General features: G+C 36.3%; 1 protein-coding gene across 3 annotated transcripts in view; it reads right to left on the bottom strand.

The window, feature by feature from the left end:
* Positions 1–18,455, bottom strand: part of LOC120088115 (DNA polymerase epsilon catalytic subunit A-like) — a 49,458-nt gene that overhangs the window by 28,759 nt on the left and 2,244 nt on the right. For 2 of the 3 annotated variants that reach the window (XR_016524053.1, XM_039045186.2), the window contains exons 2-25: positions 18,209–18,274; positions 18,049–18,108; positions 17,850–17,945; positions 16,561–16,721; positions 14,707–14,795; positions 14,397–14,614; positions 13,724–13,810; positions 13,385–13,519; positions 12,782–12,904; positions 12,151–12,234; positions 5,581–5,745; positions 5,302–5,478; positions 5,062–5,175; positions 4,687–4,791; positions 3,507–3,625; positions 3,274–3,415; positions 3,110–3,204; positions 2,813–2,918; positions 2,631–2,710; positions 2,330–2,506; positions 2,075–2,159; positions 1,901–1,981; positions 1,686–1,829; positions 18–113 (exon numbers count right to left, since the gene is read on the bottom strand). Coding sequence is in view for 2 of the 3 variants with exons in the window: in XM_039045186.2 (XP_038901114.2) it covers positions 18–113; positions 1,686–1,829; positions 1,901–1,981; positions 2,075–2,159; positions 2,330–2,506; positions 2,631–2,710; positions 2,813–2,918; positions 3,110–3,204; positions 3,274–3,415; positions 3,507–3,625; positions 4,687–4,791; positions 5,062–5,175; positions 5,302–5,478; positions 5,581–5,745; positions 12,151–12,234; positions 12,782–12,904; positions 13,385–13,519; positions 13,724–13,810; positions 14,397–14,614; positions 14,707–14,795; positions 16,561–16,721; positions 17,850–17,945; positions 18,049–18,108; positions 18,209–18,274 (2,805 nt within the window). In the remaining variant the exon portion in view is untranslated. Of the gene's footprint in view, positions 1–17; positions 114–1,685; positions 1,830–1,900; positions 1,982–2,074; positions 2,160–2,329; positions 2,507–2,630; positions 2,711–2,812; positions 2,919–3,109; positions 3,205–3,273; positions 3,416–3,506; positions 3,626–4,686; positions 4,792–5,061; positions 5,176–5,301; positions 5,479–5,580; positions 5,746–12,150; positions 12,235–12,383; positions 12,516–12,781; positions 12,905–13,384; positions 13,520–13,723; positions 13,811–14,396; positions 14,615–14,706; positions 14,796–16,560; positions 16,722–17,849; positions 17,946–18,048; positions 18,109–18,208; positions 18,275–18,455 lie in introns of those variants that run through there. The other variant, XM_039045188.2, reaches the window with a different exon arrangement.

Raw genomic sequence — 18,455 nt, 5'->3', positions numbered from 1 at the left:
GTTCAAATTCTACTTACATCTAGAAGATCTAGCCATCGATTTGCAACAGATGCAACAACTGAATAGCATTCTTCTAAGGTGGAACCATGAAGAAACTTGTCAAAAAGTTCTGCCTACAAATGTAAAATATATTTACATACAGAAACGGATTATAAATCAAAGATAGCATACAAATGTAATGTTAGATTGCATAACATACACCACAAAGAGCCAGCATAACATGAAGTCATTATCAGTTTGATAGTAACCAGCTATTTCTGAATCCTCAAACCCTGCTTGCTTCTTAAGTGGATTTATCATGATTTTATCTTTTCTTTTGAAGAAGAAATTATAAGATTGTCTTGGAGCTAACCACTATGGGTTGACTTGGTGGTTATTGGGATGTATGAAAATAAAGAAATTGGGAGAAATGGGTTTGAAACCCTAGAGGCCAGCAAGTTAAATGTTAAAATCCTACAAGTTTACTCAAGAACTATATCTGTAGAGTTAAACAACTATCCCACTTGATAGGAGTGTTCATGGGTTGGGTTGGGTTGGGTTGAAAGACTTTTTAGACCCAATCCAATTATTCGGGTTGTAAATTTCTTCAACCCAAATAACTCTTATTAAAAAATGAACCCAACCCAACCATAAAATATTTGGGTTTGATTGGTTCGGGTTATTCGGGTCATTTGTTTAAAATTTTGTTCTAAAAAGAAGCACAACATAAATATGTAAAAATCTTATTTAATTATTTTCATATATTGAATTAAGATTAACAACTCAATTTCAATTTATATAGTGAAAATTTTCTTTTTAAAGTACAAAAAAACTACTTTTAAGAGTTGTTGAAGAATAAATTATTGAAATTAAATAAAATTTAAATCAATATAAGTATAAATAATTGTGTTATATGTAATAAAAATTATATTTTAAAGTTAATAGTAAATTTGGGTTGGTTCGGGTTGGTTTAAGTTTATATATTAGATGAACCCATGAACCAACCCAACCCATAAAATTTTCATTTATTTGTACCCAACCCAACCCAAATGAATTGATAACCCAACCCAAACCGCACGAGTTGGGTTGAGTTGATCGGTTTTTTCGGGTCATCGAGTTTTTGAACACCCCTACCACTTGAGGTAGTTTGGACACTCAAATATTAAAAAGAAAAGGAGAAAAAATTTATGGAACAAATATTCGGCGATAACATGTTTTGGTCATTGTCTTTTCAAATATTATTTTCTTTTCTTTTTTAATTTCTTTTGTCAAGATGACCTATATCTGTTCTTCCTTCCAAAACGATAGTCTTGACAATGGTAATTTTAAATTCATAATAACTTTAACCTAAGTAACCAAAACAACTTTTAAGGAGTTCTGAAAACAAAAGTAGAAATGAGAAACAGAATAGCTCCCCAAATTCCTTCATCAAAGAAATGGAATAACTAGAAAATGACGGAAACATTTCTATCAGCCAAAGAGATGGGCCATTAAACTAAATCAACCATTTATATTCTGATTTGATTAAAGAAAAGAAAATTGGATGAACTTAACCAGCTTCCTGTTATATTACAAGATTTGGATCGTGCCTAGATTATTAACAAATTATACCCAAGTCCTCAACAATTCTGCAACAGAGAAGTACAGACTTTATTTAACGAGAGATGACCAGCAAAAAATAGAAGTAAAATAGTAGAAACAAAGACCTGGAAAACTTTGATGAGCTTTAACTCCCCCCTACGCTTGATCTCAAAGCCTTTTAGCTCTGCAAGTGTTCCATCATCATTGAAGACAGCATATCTCTTCTTGATCAAAATGCCTTCTTCCTTGGAAGCAGGAAGGATCATTGCCTAAACCATAAACAATGTGAACATCTTGAATCTAAAAGTAGTTTTAATCAAATGAAAGTTAGTGCTATTACCTTATATGGTCCATCTACTTCAAATTCAATTGAGCATTCACTGTGTGTTTTATATGTTTTCTTCACAGGATCTATAAGTGTCTGTCAAAATACTTAAAATATGAGAATAATATGCTGCAGGTGAGCCACAAAGCACATGGACGTACAAAAATAGTAAAGAAATCCCAAATTTACCTGGTATTGGTCATTCGTGTTGTTCCTTGCCACATCAACATTAAGCATAACACATGGATATGAAATTGTCAACTTCTTCGAATCTCTGAAATATATATATAATATATGACATAGTCATCATTTTTAGACAATCATTAGAAGTAAAAAATAATAGTAGGACCAAGAGAATAGTTACAGTGCATGCATTTGATTTTATATATATTTACTATGTCAATACTTAAGCACGCATATATATAGTCAAGGATCAATTCATACCGTGTTTTGAAGGTAAAGTTCTCTGGGAACGATCCAGGTAGAGCACACCAGATACCATCAGTGTCTAACTCCAGTGGTTTTCCAATTTTCTCAATTAACAGACGAGCATTCTGAATGATTTTTGCTCCTGTATATGTAACTACCCCAGCCATTTCCATTGAGTACCATCGAGCACCCCTAAAAGAAAGTATCGCATTAAAGAGAGCATGACACTAAACTCTTCCTAATCAGAAAAATATAAAGTCTCAAGTAAAATAAAATTAAAAAATAAATAACTAATAAAAATAGAAAAGAAACTTACTTTCGCATCACATATCCATAAAAGGAGTTGAGAATACATTTATGAGCAAGTTGTAGAGAATCATAAAGAACTACCATGTCCTACAAGAATTAGGGAGAAAAAAATGAAATAAAATACATGTTAATTACACAAGTAGATCAAAAGCATAGTAAGTGTACAAGAAGTTACAACTATTTCCATACTTGGGCTTCCTGGATCTTGATTGAATTTCCACTCGCTTTAGCTTCCGATAATTTTCCCTTCCATACTTTATTGAGCCCTTTGTATTCGTACCTTCTATCTCGAAAACTTGGGCACATTGAAAAGATGCACGTCAGATTTGAAATGTAATTGATTTGGCAAGAAAGAAACAGAACCTACCTACAAGATGACTCTCTCATAAATACAAACCTTAAATGAAACCATTTAATAGAACACCATACTTTGAATTGTTAAAAAATAAGAAATGTATGAACTTCCAACTTATCCAAATCGCGTACCTACGAACAGTGTCAATATAGAAAGAGTTTTCTCTCATGCAGATCCCTGCTTCTCGAACTTCAGTGACTGGCTTATCAAGTACTCGTTTATAAGCCTAAAAAGCTTATAATTAATAAATGTCAAAAGTTGCTTTCAAACATTCAATTAAATAAGGATCGATAACCTTCTGACAGTATTTCTTTAAACGCTCCTTGAGCTTTGCTTGCTGCTCCAACTTTGGAAGTTCAAGAAATGATTTTGACAACCGAACATTACCGCTATCAACAAACTCAGACTCAATTTGCTTCTTCAGATGGTAATAATCACTGAATTTGTTGAAAGTGATAACACAATTTCAGCAAGTCACTCCATGAAAAATAACAACATATAAATGGCCCAAGTAGAGAGAGGGATTACCTTTTTTTAGCCATGAATACCTCTCCACGCCAAACCCACTCAAGTTTTCGTAGGCAAGTCTTCCCAGGACGATTGAAATCACAAGCAGTACAAATCTCATCTGTAACTATTGATGGTGGCTGGGATTAAACAAAAATAAGTTGTTGAAGCCATCAGAATATGGAACTAATGCCTAGTACATTTGATTACGAAAAATAACTATTTTGGTCAAACAAGTAATCATGTCAGCGGGAATTGGCAAGCACTCATGTCATTGTTTGTGCTCCTCAGAAAATAATTTACTTTTAAAGAGCTTGTAACAGTTGATGCAGTCTTTTTTTTTTTTTTTTTTGAAATGGGAACCAAACTTTTTCATTGAATTAATGAAACGAATCTAAGACAGTCTTGATAACTTAACAAAGAAAAACGAGGAGAAATACTCTCTATTAATGAAATAATGCCACCCAACATAATCAAACATGAGGTCTCAAACTTCCCAACAATATCCTCAAAAGAATTACATGATGCTCGCACAATTTTCCAAACATATGAAAGGAGACAACAAGTGGAATTTTCTAGAAATAGATCAAGCTGGCTTACAGTTTTTCCTTCTAAGCAAGAAACAAAATTTTCATCGTTACATTAAAAGACAGAAAAATGTTTAATGATACAAACTCGTATCTTTTGAGTGTTAATCTCTTTCCATAATATCAATGAAAAGTATGTTTCTTGTCAAAAAAAAAAAAAAAAAAGTTTGATGATACAAACTCTTAGAAAAGAAAACCAAACACCCAAAGGGAGCGAGCAGAGACTTGTGGGGCAAAATTTGAAAATGAGAATTCCATTACTTGCACTTATTAAATACAAACTACAAACAGACATAGTCCAAAAGAGAGTAATTGTTGAAATATGTTGAATTAGCTCTAAGGGCATTTTTGTAGTTTACTCTATATTTCCTAAATTAGGGTTTCACCTCATCATATTTATATCTGAGGTTGGGGTCTCTTGTATGTATGACATTAAAATAATAAGACCTTTTCTATCGTGGTTTTTCTTCTCTGAATTAGGGTTTTCCAAACTCCTTGTGTCGTTTCTTTCTTTTCTATTTTAATAGTAATTAAGAACAATTTGTAGTTCTCCTTTAAGATTAAATATTTGTGGTACGCCTTAACCAAAATGAAGCAGATTCTTTTTAACACACCTGCAGTCTATTTGTTAAAATAATATTAGGATACATCGCAGCTACATCAAGGTGATATATCAGAGGGCCCTCTTCACGTACAGGCTCGTCCCGCAATCTAATAAGCTGTGTTTCAGATAGGAGAGGGAAAAAGAAAGGACAAAATGGTCAGTAATCGCATCCTTGGATATGTCAAGATGGAAACACCATGAATATAAAGTGTTTTAAGTCTTGTTTCCAAAAGAAAATTTCAATGCTGCTGAGTTTAAAGAAAAGCAACCTCGTTTCATTAACAAAATGTAATAATAATCGCATCAAGATTAGCATAAATAAAAATCATAAAACATTTGTAATAAAATAAAATAAACTAAGGCATCAAAAAGAAGTTTTTGCCACCTTTTCTAGGATAGCATTCTTCACATCGCTATAATTTGACACCAACTCCAAGTCCATCTTTCCTTCTACTTGTATGGCATATTGCAGATCTCTATCCAAATTGTATATCAATTGCTGAAAAGTACAGTAATCCAATGTAATGAATGATTTTGGAGAACACCATTGTCAATTAAATATTTTGAAGACTATGAGGAATATATAATCAGGGGAACATTGTAGGGATGCATGACTGTGGCATACATCATAAGCAGATGGATCAAGCCTAAAACTGGTAGGAAGATCGGATCTAAATACACCACTCTCTAGGCATTCTACGTGACCACCAATGTATGTCTCACTTTCAAGAAGCCGGTTGCTGTAGAACTTCTCTGGATCTGATTGATGTTTGTTAGGACACACAACATTAGCGTTGTAAGCCTGGAACAAACATAAAATTAACAAAGAAAATGAAGATACAAACAAATCAATGCTTTAGAAAGAAAAGGATGAACAAGCATATCTATGAAAAGAAAAACCAACCTGAACCATTAGAAGCATTTCACAAAGTGTCCCACTTCCCTTGCGCAACACCTCATCTGGTGACATTGGAATAATGGTTGCTAGTGAAAAAATGAAAGGATGAACATAGGTCATGTACAAGTAGTAAGTAGCAACGGCATCTGAAACAGAATAGGAAGCCATCATCTGCAATAACATTCAGTGACAAAGGAAACGACCATTAGGAAGACACTCAGAAAGATTTTAGTTCACAACTCACAAGAGTTCAACTTCTATTAAATAAATGAACATTAACGAGCAGAGTTGAGAGATGTGAAAATGTAATTGCATATCATGAGAAATTGGCTAGCCAAATAAGGAAGAAATGACAGCCTTGAAGAAAATCCAACTCCAAACCTTCCAATAGTCAAAACATCGAAAAGGTTCCAAAAGTATAGAACTCCCAGGAGGAATTTACATTTTTATTGATACATGCAAGAGTTCATCCTTTCATACCAACTGTTACATGTATTCTGTATTGAAATAGGGAAAGAAGACAACACAAGGAGTTTACGTGGAAAACCCTAATTCAGGGAAGAAAAACCACGGTAGAAAAGAACTTATTATTTTTATGTCTTGTTTACAATAGACCCAACCCTAGATATAAATAGAATAATGTGAAACCCTAATTTAGCAAATATAGTAAAAAGACAAAAATGCCCTTAGGGCTAATTTAACATATTTCAACACTCCCCCTCAAGTTGGGGCATAGATATCGGCAAGGCCCAACTTGCTAATACAAGCTTCAAACGTCTGTCTTGATAACCCTTTCGTAAAGACATCGGCGATCTGTTGGACTGAAGGTACATAGGGAATACAAATAGCTCCGCGGTCTAACTTTTCTTTAATAAAGTGCCTATCAATTTCAATGTGTTTGGTTCTATCATGTTGTATGGGATTGTTTGCAATACTGATGGCAGCCTTATTATCACAATACAGCTTCATAGGCCCAGGACTACTTTCGTGAAGATCAGATAAAACCTTCTGCAACCAGATTTCTTCACACACTCCCAGATTCATAGCTCTATACTCTGCCTCAGCACTACTTCTGGCCACTACACCCTGTTTTTTACTCCGCCAAGTTGCCAAATTTCCCCATACAAAGGTACAGTACCCTGAGGTTGACCTTCTATCAGTCACAGATCCGGCCCAATCTGAGTCAGTATATGCCTCGATGCTTCGTGTGTCATGTTTCCTGAATACCAAGCCCTTCCCAGGGGTGGACTTTAAATATCTCAAAATTCGAGTCACAGCTTCTATGTGCTCCTCATATAGACTCTGCATGAACTGACTTACTACACTCACAGCATAGGAGATGTCGGGTCTAGTATGAGACAAGTAAATCAGTTTTCCTACTAGGCGTTGATACCTCTCCTTATTCACAGGAACTCCTTCCAAAACATTTTTCAGTTTGCTATTGACCTCAATAGGAGTGTCAATAGGTTTGCATCCGGTCATTCCTGTTTCTTTTAACAAGTCCATAGTGTACTTCCGCTGAGAAACAAATATTCCTGCTTTTGATCTTGCCACTTCCATCCCTAGAAAATACCTTAAACTACCAAGATCCTTAATTTCAAATTCACTTGTCATCCTTTGTTTTAGCTTAGCAATTTCTGCCGTATCATCCCCTGATAGGATGATGTCATCAACATACACTACCAACACAGCAATCTTTCCTAAGGGTGATTTTTTGGTAAACAAGGTATGATCAGAATGTCCCTGAACAAACCCTTGGGACTTAACAAACACGGTAAATCTGTCAAACCACGTCCTAGAAGACTGCTTCAACCCATATAAGGACTTCCTGAGTTTGCAAACATGATTCCCAAACTTAGCTTCAAAACCTGGAGGTGGACTCATATAAACTTCCTCTTCCAACTCACCATTTAGGAATGCGTTCTTTACATCTAGTTGATGTAGGGGCCAATCTTTATTCACGGCGACAGACAGAAGAACACGAATCGTGTTTAACTTAGCCACTAGGGAAAAAGTTTCTGAATAATCAATCCCATACGTCTGAGTGAATCCTTTAGCAACTAACCTGGCTTTATATCTCTCAAGTGTTCCGTCAGACTTATACTTCACTATGAACACCCATTTGCAACCAACTGTTTTGTGACCTCTAGGGAGAGCTACTAACTCCCAAGTCTTATTTGCCTCAAGAGCTCTCATTTCCTCCATTACTGCTGTTTTCCATTCGGGAACTTCCATGGCCGCATGTACATTGGTAGGTATTGTTAGAGCATCTAGCTGAGTAGTAAAAGCCTTAAAAACAGGAGATAAGTTACTATAGGTCAGAAAGCTATGCAAAGGGTATTTTGTACATGACCTGGTTCCCTTTCTCAGAGCAATTGGCATATCCAGAGTGGTATCATAGTTGTCAGTTTTCGTCTGTCTCTCTTCAGTATCGGACTTTTGAGACAATTCTGCATCCTCTTGAGGATTTTTAAGCATCTCATCCCTTCCTGACATTTCAACCTTCTCTGAGCTCATTTCGTCATTTTCTATGTTCCCAGACTTTTCTTCAAGACTCTCCTTTGAAACAACGGGATCTTGAACTTGTGTTGGTTCTGACGCTTGGACACTTTCCGATGGAACACCAGAGGTTTCCTGAATTTCCTTTCTGAGATTCCTCCTATAATACGTTATCCAGGGCACTTGTTTAGTAGGAAGAACCGACACGGGAACAACAGGAGCCGAATTAGGTTCAAGACTAGGTAGACTAGGTCCAGGAATATTGGGACTAAGCTGAATATTGGGACTAAGCTCAGGTTCAGGAATATTCGGACTAGGCTCAAGGTTGAGGCTAATGGGTATGGAATACGTGGAATTGTTAGTCTCTTCATTCGTGGTCTCCCCCTGAAGATGACTAACGGGAAAGAACGGTTTGTCTTCAAGGAACGTGACATCCATAGTAACAAAATATTTTTTGGAAGATGGATGAAAGCATTTATAGCCTCGCTGATGAAGAGGATACCCGACAAACACACATGTTTTAGCTCGTGGAGCAAACTTAGTCCGATGTGAACCATGAGTATGAACAAAGGCTGTACACCCAAACACACGAAGAGGAACCTCAGGAATAAGACGGGTAGACTGATAGGACTCTTTGAAGCACTCAAGAGGGGTTTGAAACTTTAGAACTCGGGAAGGCATTCTATTAATTAGATGAGCTGCGGTAAGAATCGCATCTCCCCACAGGTATGAAGGAAGAGACGCTGGAATTATCAAGGAACGAGCAACTTCAATAAGATGGCGATTTTTTCGTTCAGCTACCCCATTTTGTTGCGGAGTATATGCACACGAGTTTTGATGGATGATCCCTTTTGACACTAGGAATTCCTGGAAGGTGTGGTTGACAAACTCACGACCATTGTCACTTCGGAGAATGGCAATCTTTGTGTTAAACTGTGTTAATACAGTGGTATAGAACTGTTTGAAGGTAGATAAAACCTCGGACTTATCAGCAAGGAGATATACCCATGTAAGTCGGGTATGGTCATCAATGAAAGTTACAAACCACCGTTTACCAGACAGGGTATTGATGCTCGAGGGACCCCAAACATCACTGTGAACCAGGTGGAAAGGCTGGGTAGGCTTATAGGGCTGAGAAACAAATGACACGCGATGTTGTTTAGCACGTATACAGACATCACAAGATAATGAAGAAACATTCACATTATGGAATAAATGAGGAAACAAATACCACATATATTGAAAACTAGGATGTCCAAGACGAAAATGCCACAATAAATAATCTCTTTCAGATATAGCAAACGAAGATAAAAGGCTAGTCCTAAACAAGCTTCTGGAGGAAGCATCTGTAGAAAGGAAATATAGGCCTCTGTCATATCGGGCAGTGCCAATCGTCCTCCCCGAGCTCAAGTCCTGAAACAAAGCAGTATCTGATTGAGCAACTGTTCCGATTCCTACGGTACCTGAATCCCCAGGATTAGTCACTGGAAGCTGTGTCTGAGGTTGTGCAGTCCCCTCAACTGATTCACCCACTAGAGCACGCCCAGATTTCGACTTGTCATTCGGAGGGCGACGTTTACCATTTGGAGGGCGACCATGCAATTTCCAGCACTGATCCTTCGTATGCCACTGTTTTTTACAATGCTCACAAACTGGGGGTGTTTTACTATTCTGCTTGTCACCATCAGCTCCAGTGGACTTCACCCTGAAGGCAGCTGACTCTATGTGGTAACACTTGGCCCATTCATTGCACTTGATCTATCTTCTTCCAATCTAACTTCTGAACATACCTCCATGAAAGACCGAATTGGTTTCTGCCCTAGTATTCTACTGCGAACTGTATCAAATTTGGGGTGTAGCCCGGCAAGAAAATCATACACACGCTCAACCTCTTCTATCTTGGAGTATTGAATTCCATCTTGTGGGCAGGTCCAGATGATCTCCCGACATAGATCCATTTCTTGCCATAACAACGACATCTTGCTGAAATATGACGTTACATCCATGCTCCCTTGTTTGCATTCGTGAACCTGTTTACGTAAAGTATACAGGCGGGATGCGTTCTGACGCCTCGAATATAACCTTCGGACTGCATCCCAAATATCTCGGGCAGTGGCTGAATAGAGTAAGGGTTTCCCGATTTGTGGTTCCATACTACTAATTAACATTGAGCGGAGTAAAGAATCCTCTGCCTTCCAGACACGCTCTTGGAGATCCCCAGGATTCGGTCGTGGTATCTCTCCAGTTAAATATCCAAACTTATGGCGTCCCTCAAGAACCATTTTAATGGTTTGGGACCAAGAGAAGTAATTTTGCCCATTCAACTTCTCTCCCGTGATCATTCCTGCAGAATTTCCAATTGTTCCAGATAAAAGATTAGAAGTTGGAGTAGGAAACATTGATACTGGATTTTCTGAATACATCGGGGAAGAATCATGGCCATTCAATTGGGCTCCCAGGGCGACCATCTGTTGCTGAAGACTAGCTAATTGTTGTTGGAGTTCCCCGTGAGATTCAGATCTGAAATTTTTCTGTCTAAATACCATGGGATTTTCTTCAATGGATTCACCCATTCGAAACTGGGGCTGAACCGGATATACATGAGGAAGAGGTTGTCCACCATGATGCTGTGAAGAAGCTACTGCCGGAAGTCCACCAGCGGCAAAGTTCGGCAACCCGTGACCGGCGCTGCTCCCAGACTGCTGTGATGGTGGGTAACGGACGAACGGCTCGACGATCTACTGTGAAGCGGAAGAAATCGCGTCGATCTGACCCGACCCGGCAGCTGGAACACGCCCATGATCGTCTGGTGAAGATGTGATTCTGTGCGACGCCGAGATACCTACCGGCTGTAGATCGATCGCGTGCGCCGGCTGGAGAACATTTGAGGCTGAGACGGTTGTGAGCGAAGCTGAGGATCCGATTGGTTGTGACCCGATCGCGTGCGTCGGCTGGAAGGCGTGACCTTCCACCACCACCTGCTGTTCGGCTGGAAGAATCCGATCGATGGTGTTCAGTTGGAACGGCTGAGACTGGAAGCTAATCGGCACGCCAGCTGGAGCAATTCCACCACCTGGGATGATGGTTCGGAGATATCGGTCAACCGCTGCTTGAATCACAGCCTCATTATTCAGCGTACCTTCACCTATTAAGTTTGATGACTGAGTTTCTTCTACCGGGGCTAGGGTTTCATCACCTTGCTCTGATACCATATTGAAATAGGGAAAGAAGACAACACAAGGAGTTTACGTGGAAAACCCTAATTCAGGGAAGAAAAACCACGGTAGAAAAGAACTTATTATTTTTATGTCTTGTTTACAATAGACCCAATCCTAGATATAAATAGAATAATGTGAAACCCTAATTTAGCAAATATAGTAAAAAGACAAAAATGCCCTTAGGGCTAATTTAACATATTTCAACATTCAGAAATGTACTTGAAAGGATATGGAACTCTTATATGATTAATAATCCTCAATTTAAGTTCCGGTCTACCAGGGTGTTACACATGATAAGTTTGTTAATTAAATACTATACTATTCGGAGAAGGATGATTCAAATTTCTCAAATGAGGCATGTCTGTTCCTTTCCTTGACTGTAATACTATACAATACTATACGATAGTTTCAATTGGTGTCAAAGCTCACCCACATAACAACAATTTAATTTGAAAGTGGAAATCCACCCACGCAACAATAGCCAAAACAAAACCATCATACTAGATTTCATATACCCACCTTGAACTAGAATTTATACTAACATGCAATCGTTAGTCCCTGAGTGAGAAACCAAGATTTCATTGCAAAAAGTTCAAAAATACAAACAGACCTAGAAAAAAAACCTAATAAGTTGAACAAGAACAAGTTAAATCAATTGTCTAACACGTTATGATAGCAATCGTTACATTCCTTGTTTATTTTTGCCTTATTTTTGCCTTATTTTTGTGCATGAATTTAAATATCAAAGACTTAGTTACAATTATTTATTCTTTTTGTGCACAGGAAGCCACCTCAATATCAGAACCATGATGACTTAATTACATTATAAATACAACAGAAAACAACTCATGTTTTCTACCTGAGGCTTTTCCTTTGCAAACCGCACCATATCCTCGGGATTCACTTCAAGAGGATCATACCCCAATTTAGCTTTTGTGACAGCCTGCCACAAGATTCAAACAATAAACATCTAAATGTAGTTACTTATCGTAGAAACATAAGGAACTCTCTACATATTGCTGCAACTGTATTGTTAGCAGAGAATTATAATTTTTATTTTCACATTTGCTGAGGTTGATGGAACCTAATTACCTTTAAAACAAGGCAACCTCAGCATCTGGGTAGGTTTTCTTTCTTTCTTTTTTCTCTGTGCTTACCCATTCATTCGTCTATTTGAATCATCAAGGCAGTATGAACATAAATGAAAAGTATAGGAGAACTTCTGCATGGACAATCTCACTTTTCACGTTATTGACTTCTTGGTAATTCAAGCAACACCCGTAGAGAGATATTTGGAGGGGTGGAAGGAGGGAAATGAAGGAGGTTTATGTTATAGTCATGCAAGGTCTTAAAGTCATGGGTAAATGGCACAATACATGAAGCTTCATGGAACCCCGTCCTAAGAAAGTAATATTAATCCATCCCATGATTAACCACTAATTCATGATCTATTAGGAATGAGCAAAGAAATACTGATTTAAATTTTGTACCTTCAAACCATGGCTACCCTGAGGAAGATAACTATCACGCTTTACCCAGGCAAAGCAATCCAAATGACAAGCAAATTTTGAACGGCATTCCCCCTGATTCTTGTCGCATTGAAATCCTACTTCCTACACTCAAAGTGAAAGGGAAAAAAATCTTTAGGAAAATTTAAGGCCCAAAGTTTTGAGCAAGCACCAATCAAGAAGTTTGAATGGGGTACCAAATTTAGAAAGTAAATAAAACCATATGGCCTAAGAATAATATGTATGTTGACAGGAACTGATTTCAAACTCACCATAAAGTTGACATTCACATACCTATTATAACCTTCATTTTTTTATTTTTTTATTTTTTGCTAAAAACATACAAAAAGAGTTTTAACTCCAAATTCCTGAAAAGAACATGCAAGCATTCCTCATATCAAAAAATACAGAAAGAAACGGACAACCAAATGGAGTTTCCAAGCATATCCACAACTGTAAAAATGAAGTTAAATCTTTGAAAACCTTTTCCAAAAGCACAGTACAGAGCATTCTCCTCAAGGACATAATCGAATAGCACAATCATTCTCCAAATAAAGTGGAATTTAATAAAAATAATAGACTTACATCAATCATTTTAAAGCCATGATAGGCTGCTCTGCTTTCAATGAATGGCCAGTCAAAAAAATCACCATTGTAGGTGACATAGATACCAGGTTTCACCTCTCGCATATGGGAAAACCACAGTTTGAGAAGCTCTAACTGCAATAATGAGCAAAAAAGAATTCAAATTAAGGAAATATCAAACCAAGGGCCTGTCTGGAGTGCCTTTCTAATAAGTGCTTAAAATACTGTTAATCACTTAGAAAGTCATTCCAAATAAACTCTAACTAATTTAAAAGAGGATGTGCATCATAGTGCATTATTAATTACAAGAGGATAACAACATGGAAACCGAATCTTGACCTCATTTTTCACATTGGTCACTTTAAAGAACCCTTCATATTCTGGTTTTGGAGTGTACTCCAAATTCTCAATATCTTCTCCCACACACTGTAGATAGTAAGAAATCACCGTGATTATTGTCTTGAAGTGCATTTGAAAAATGGTAGAAAGAAAAATTACATGTAAATATCAGCAAAAATTACTAACTAGTAGAACCTTCATTTTAATTTTCCTAATTGAACCTTAATAGATACATGAAGTATAAATGAATTTATAACTTATAGATCTCTATAGATAAACGATAACAATCAAGAGTTTGTGGTAAAATCTCAAAGTATTTAACAGAAGTACTGAGCAAACACAACATTTAAATGCCATGACGCCATTCTGGTCATTTAGCTCCTCAAGCAATACGGAAATCCAAATTGATATAAGTTATCAATTCATGGTAATTTAAGCTGCCACTTTTAAATCATAAAAATTACATTGGCCAAGATTTGCATGAGTTTTAACTGAGAGCTAAACAAAATTGCTAAATCCATTGAACTAAAGTGAGTAAATATTATACAAATAACAAAAAAATGAGCATAATCATACCAAATTGATTATAAGTAAAATGCATCGAACAAATTGTTTTCAAGAGTTTATCATCCTCCCCTCAGCAGAAGAGTCGGGATGATAATACAAACAATACCTCTCTGTTGATAATCAAGTACCCTTGTCCATCAACCATATAAGAAATCATCATTATCATGTCATATTCAGCATCTGGGAATTTCAATGGTAGCTTTGTGGTTTCAATATCAAATGCACATATGTGAACTTCAGCACGTTGCAGAAGATCTTTTCTCTTCTCAAGTGTAACACCAGTGCTTGATACACTAACATCGTACCATTGTCCGCAGCGTAAATCTGTCAAATAGATTCATGTCAAAAACAGAAAATGAAGAAATCACTTTGGGGACATATTAATACTAGTCCAACTAAATAGAATGAGACATCACCATGATCAATAGCAAAGCGAACATGGTAAGGAACATCATACTCTCGAAGATCAACAATGCATTCTAGAAAATCTTGAGGCTTTTGTTCCCTGTCATCAAGAGACAAATTAGTCCAAGACAGAAATAAAGTTGAATTTTGTAATGAACATGCAAGCATACTAATAAGGGATATCTTGGGACTCTTAATAGGATATTAGTAAATGCATAGTGGTAATTAGGTAGGGGTGAGTTGGTTATAAATAAAGGGAGTTGGGGTTGTGGAAGGGAGATTCTTTTGGTGGCATTGTCCATTATAGGAGTTGAGAGGGAGATAGCCCTCTCAAAAAGCTACTGTTCTATTGTAATATCTCTTAATATTACAACATGTTTCTATCTTTGTGTTTTCTTGTATTTGGCTACCTAACCAATTATCATTGACATGCCTTGACGAGAACTTAAAAAAAGTAACATATGTATGCTACAACAGAACTATATCCTAAAAGGGGCCCTTGTAAATATCTAGCATATGATACATATAATAGGGTTCAAATATCAAAATCTCTTTCCTTATTTGCCCTTATGAGGTCCTAAGCATTGCCCACATGCAGAAATTTTAATTTATATTTTTGCAAAAATTTTAAAACAAGAAACAACCCCTCATTGATATAATGGAAAGGAATAGATTCTCAGAGGATACAAACTCCCAAAGTTGGTGAAAATAAAATTTTAAAAATACAAAGTAAAGAATTGAGAGACAAATACAAATCAAAACGACCAGCCATGATAACAATAAAAACAGAACAACAGAGGTCACCTCTCCCATCTTTGATGGGAGAGTTCGTTTTCAGGATTGAGAGAAGGGATGTTCGTTATTGGAGTCCTGACCCTTTAGTAAGCTTCTCTTGTAAATCCTACTTTCAACTCATCTTGGATCCCTCCCCCACTAGAGAGTCTGTCTTTGATGCTTTCTGGAGGATTAAAATTCTAAAAAAATTTAGTTATTTTCTTCACAAGTTTTACTCGGTCGGGTGAATAATTTGGATTGAATATTGAGAAAGTTGCCTTCGGTAGTTGGTCCTTTCTGCCGTATCCTCTGCCGACAGCAAACAAAGTTTTGGATCACTTGCTTTGGAGGTGTGAATTTGCAATCTCAATGTGGGATCACTTCTTCCAAGAGTTTGATTTTATGTTGTCTCGTCAAAGGGATGTTAGTAGTTCGATCGGGGAGTTCCTTTTCCATCCACCTTTTCAAGAGAAGGGTCATTTCTTGTGGTTTGCAGGAGTATGCACTTTGTTATGGGTTTTATGGGGTAAGAGAAACAACAAAGTTTTTAGAGGGGTTGAAAGGGACCCTAGTGATGTTTGGGTCTTGGCGAAGTTTTAGGTTTCCCTTTGTACTTCGATTTCGAAGTGTTCTTGTAATTACTCTTCAGGAAACATTTTACTTTCTTGACCCCCTTTCTCTAGTGGGGCTTTTATGGGCTTGATTTTTTTGTTTGCTCTTGTATTCTTTCATTTTTTCTCAATGCGAGGAAAAAGGGATCCAAAAACCAATCCAAGACTAGCATTTTCAATGTATGATTTTACTTGGGACAAGAGCATACATCACGGCTATTGATATTAAGAAAATGTTGTCTGAAATTGAATTATGATACCAAGGCCATGGAAACATTTCTTTGAAAGAACCATGGGCATCAGTCATGTTCATAAATAATGGGATTCCCAGCGTTATCAAAATCAACTATCTTACATTCTCATTAATCTGAATACTTAATTCTAAAGAACATTTAACAAAATGATGCTAAAAAAATTACAAAATTGTGCAATACAAATACAATGCAAATTGCAAATTAAACTTAAACCTCTAAGATTCACCTTTTACCAAATAAAATGGAATCATATGCTTCTGCAGCATCGGACTTTGCCCAGTTGCTTTCAACAACATGCAATAGTTCACTCTTCAAATTCATCAATTCTTGAACAGTGTCAAATGATAGTTTCAAATATGCCTTGCACAATCCTGACAGATGATTTTTCTGCAAATAAGCAAACAATGATACATCAGAAGTTGGAAATAGATGGATATGGATGGATATGGATGGATATCAAGCAAGACAAAGCAAAGGGAGCAATAAAGTTAACAATTGAGTAATCTAATAAGAAAAACCTATGCAGCATAGATAGATAAATAAAAATGAATGTATAATGCATGTAATTTAGAGATACAAATTGCATGTTAGCTGAAACGGAACATAATCTAAATTCTAATGCAACTGTCAGAAAAGTTTTTTAAAAAATGAACAAAACAATGTGTCATTTTTTCCACAAGGCAAAACAATGATGAATACACCCCAATTTTCACTTATCTAGGGAAATTTGATCATATATGATTTACAATGTTGACCATTACTTGTATAAAGAAAGTTAAAACTTAAAAGCAAGACTGCACTGTCGTAGTATGGTTGTTTATGCTTCGTTCAGCATGCATCAAAGAACAAATGCTCCATGGGTTCTAGGCATTGGCACATAATGAGTTTCAAGCTTCATAAAAGCATGACTGTTAATCAATAGTATGAAAGTATCCTTATATGTGACTTGTGAATGAATCACAAAGTGGCACATCTAAGTGCACGTAAAAAAAAATGAAATAAAATAACATACAAATGGCATTTGGTCAGTTATCTATAAATCTGGCTCTCAATAATAATCCTACTCATTAAAAAAAAAAAAAAAAAAAAAAGTTGAATCTTAGCAAATAAAACGTGAACCGAGTCCAGAATATTCCTTTAATGAAATATTCAATCTTATTAGTTAAGATTTTACCAGTTAAATAAATGCTACTATTTTATGTAAAGAAATTCATTCGAACAGCCAACCAAGAGAAACCAGGGGATTTTTAGGAGAAGACTATTAAAATGGAGGAGTGTTCGATTCGAACATTCTAACTTCTGGATGGGGTACACTTACGAAATGTTCCAGTACTTAATGATGGCTTCCACAAGCAACTAACTCTAGAACACAGTATATTTTCGTAGTTATCTTGTCCTTGCTTTACATGTAAAGAATATTTTCACAAAATAATACCAGCGCACAAACCATTGGATTTGGTAGATTCTTACATTAAAGTAGGCAAAATATGTAAGTACATCCAAGAGAGAACTTACAAGATCGAGGTCTTCTTTTTCTAAAATTTCAATATCAGCTATTCGACCTTCATAACGTCGTCTCAAATATGCCTCCACATCAATTTCCATTTTATCCTACGGCATTTGCACCATTATAATGACATAAACGTTGTTCAAGAGAATTAATTGATAGAAGAAGATAAAGTAAATGACATGCTTTTTATATGTGGTCATATACCTTTGTGGCTATATAGAAATAAGGACGAAACTTATATTTTGACTTGAAACTGCTCCCATCCTGTACCAAACTCAAAAGAGATACACTTTGAACTAATTCGTCATACACAATCTAAAACAGTTATGTTATGCCATTTTACATTTATGTTATGCGATTTTACCTGTGTCACAAAATAAAGATCAATACAACTATTGACCTTTCCAGTATCCTGATCTTCCAAAGATGACTGCAAATTTACAATCAAGATTAATGAATTTTTTCTCTGTTCATAACATAGACTGAACAATATATGAGTAAACAATGAATTACAATACGAAGTTTAACTTTTTACTTTCAGTAAATACAAATGGAAGAATATAAAATACAAAACAAGGATCACAAAGAAAATACAAAAGATAGAACAAAAA

This window comes from Benincasa hispida, chromosome 10, assembly GCF_027475165.1.
Source record: "Benincasa hispida cultivar pf3 chromosome 10, pf3_genome.v1.1, whole genome shotgun sequence".
In the NCBI taxonomy this organism is placed as follows: domain Eukaryota; kingdom Viridiplantae; phylum Streptophyta; class Magnoliopsida; order Cucurbitales; family Cucurbitaceae; genus Benincasa; species Benincasa hispida.
The sequence above is the reverse complement of the archived record's forward strand: the minus strand, read 5'-3'. Positions and strand labels throughout refer to the sequence as shown.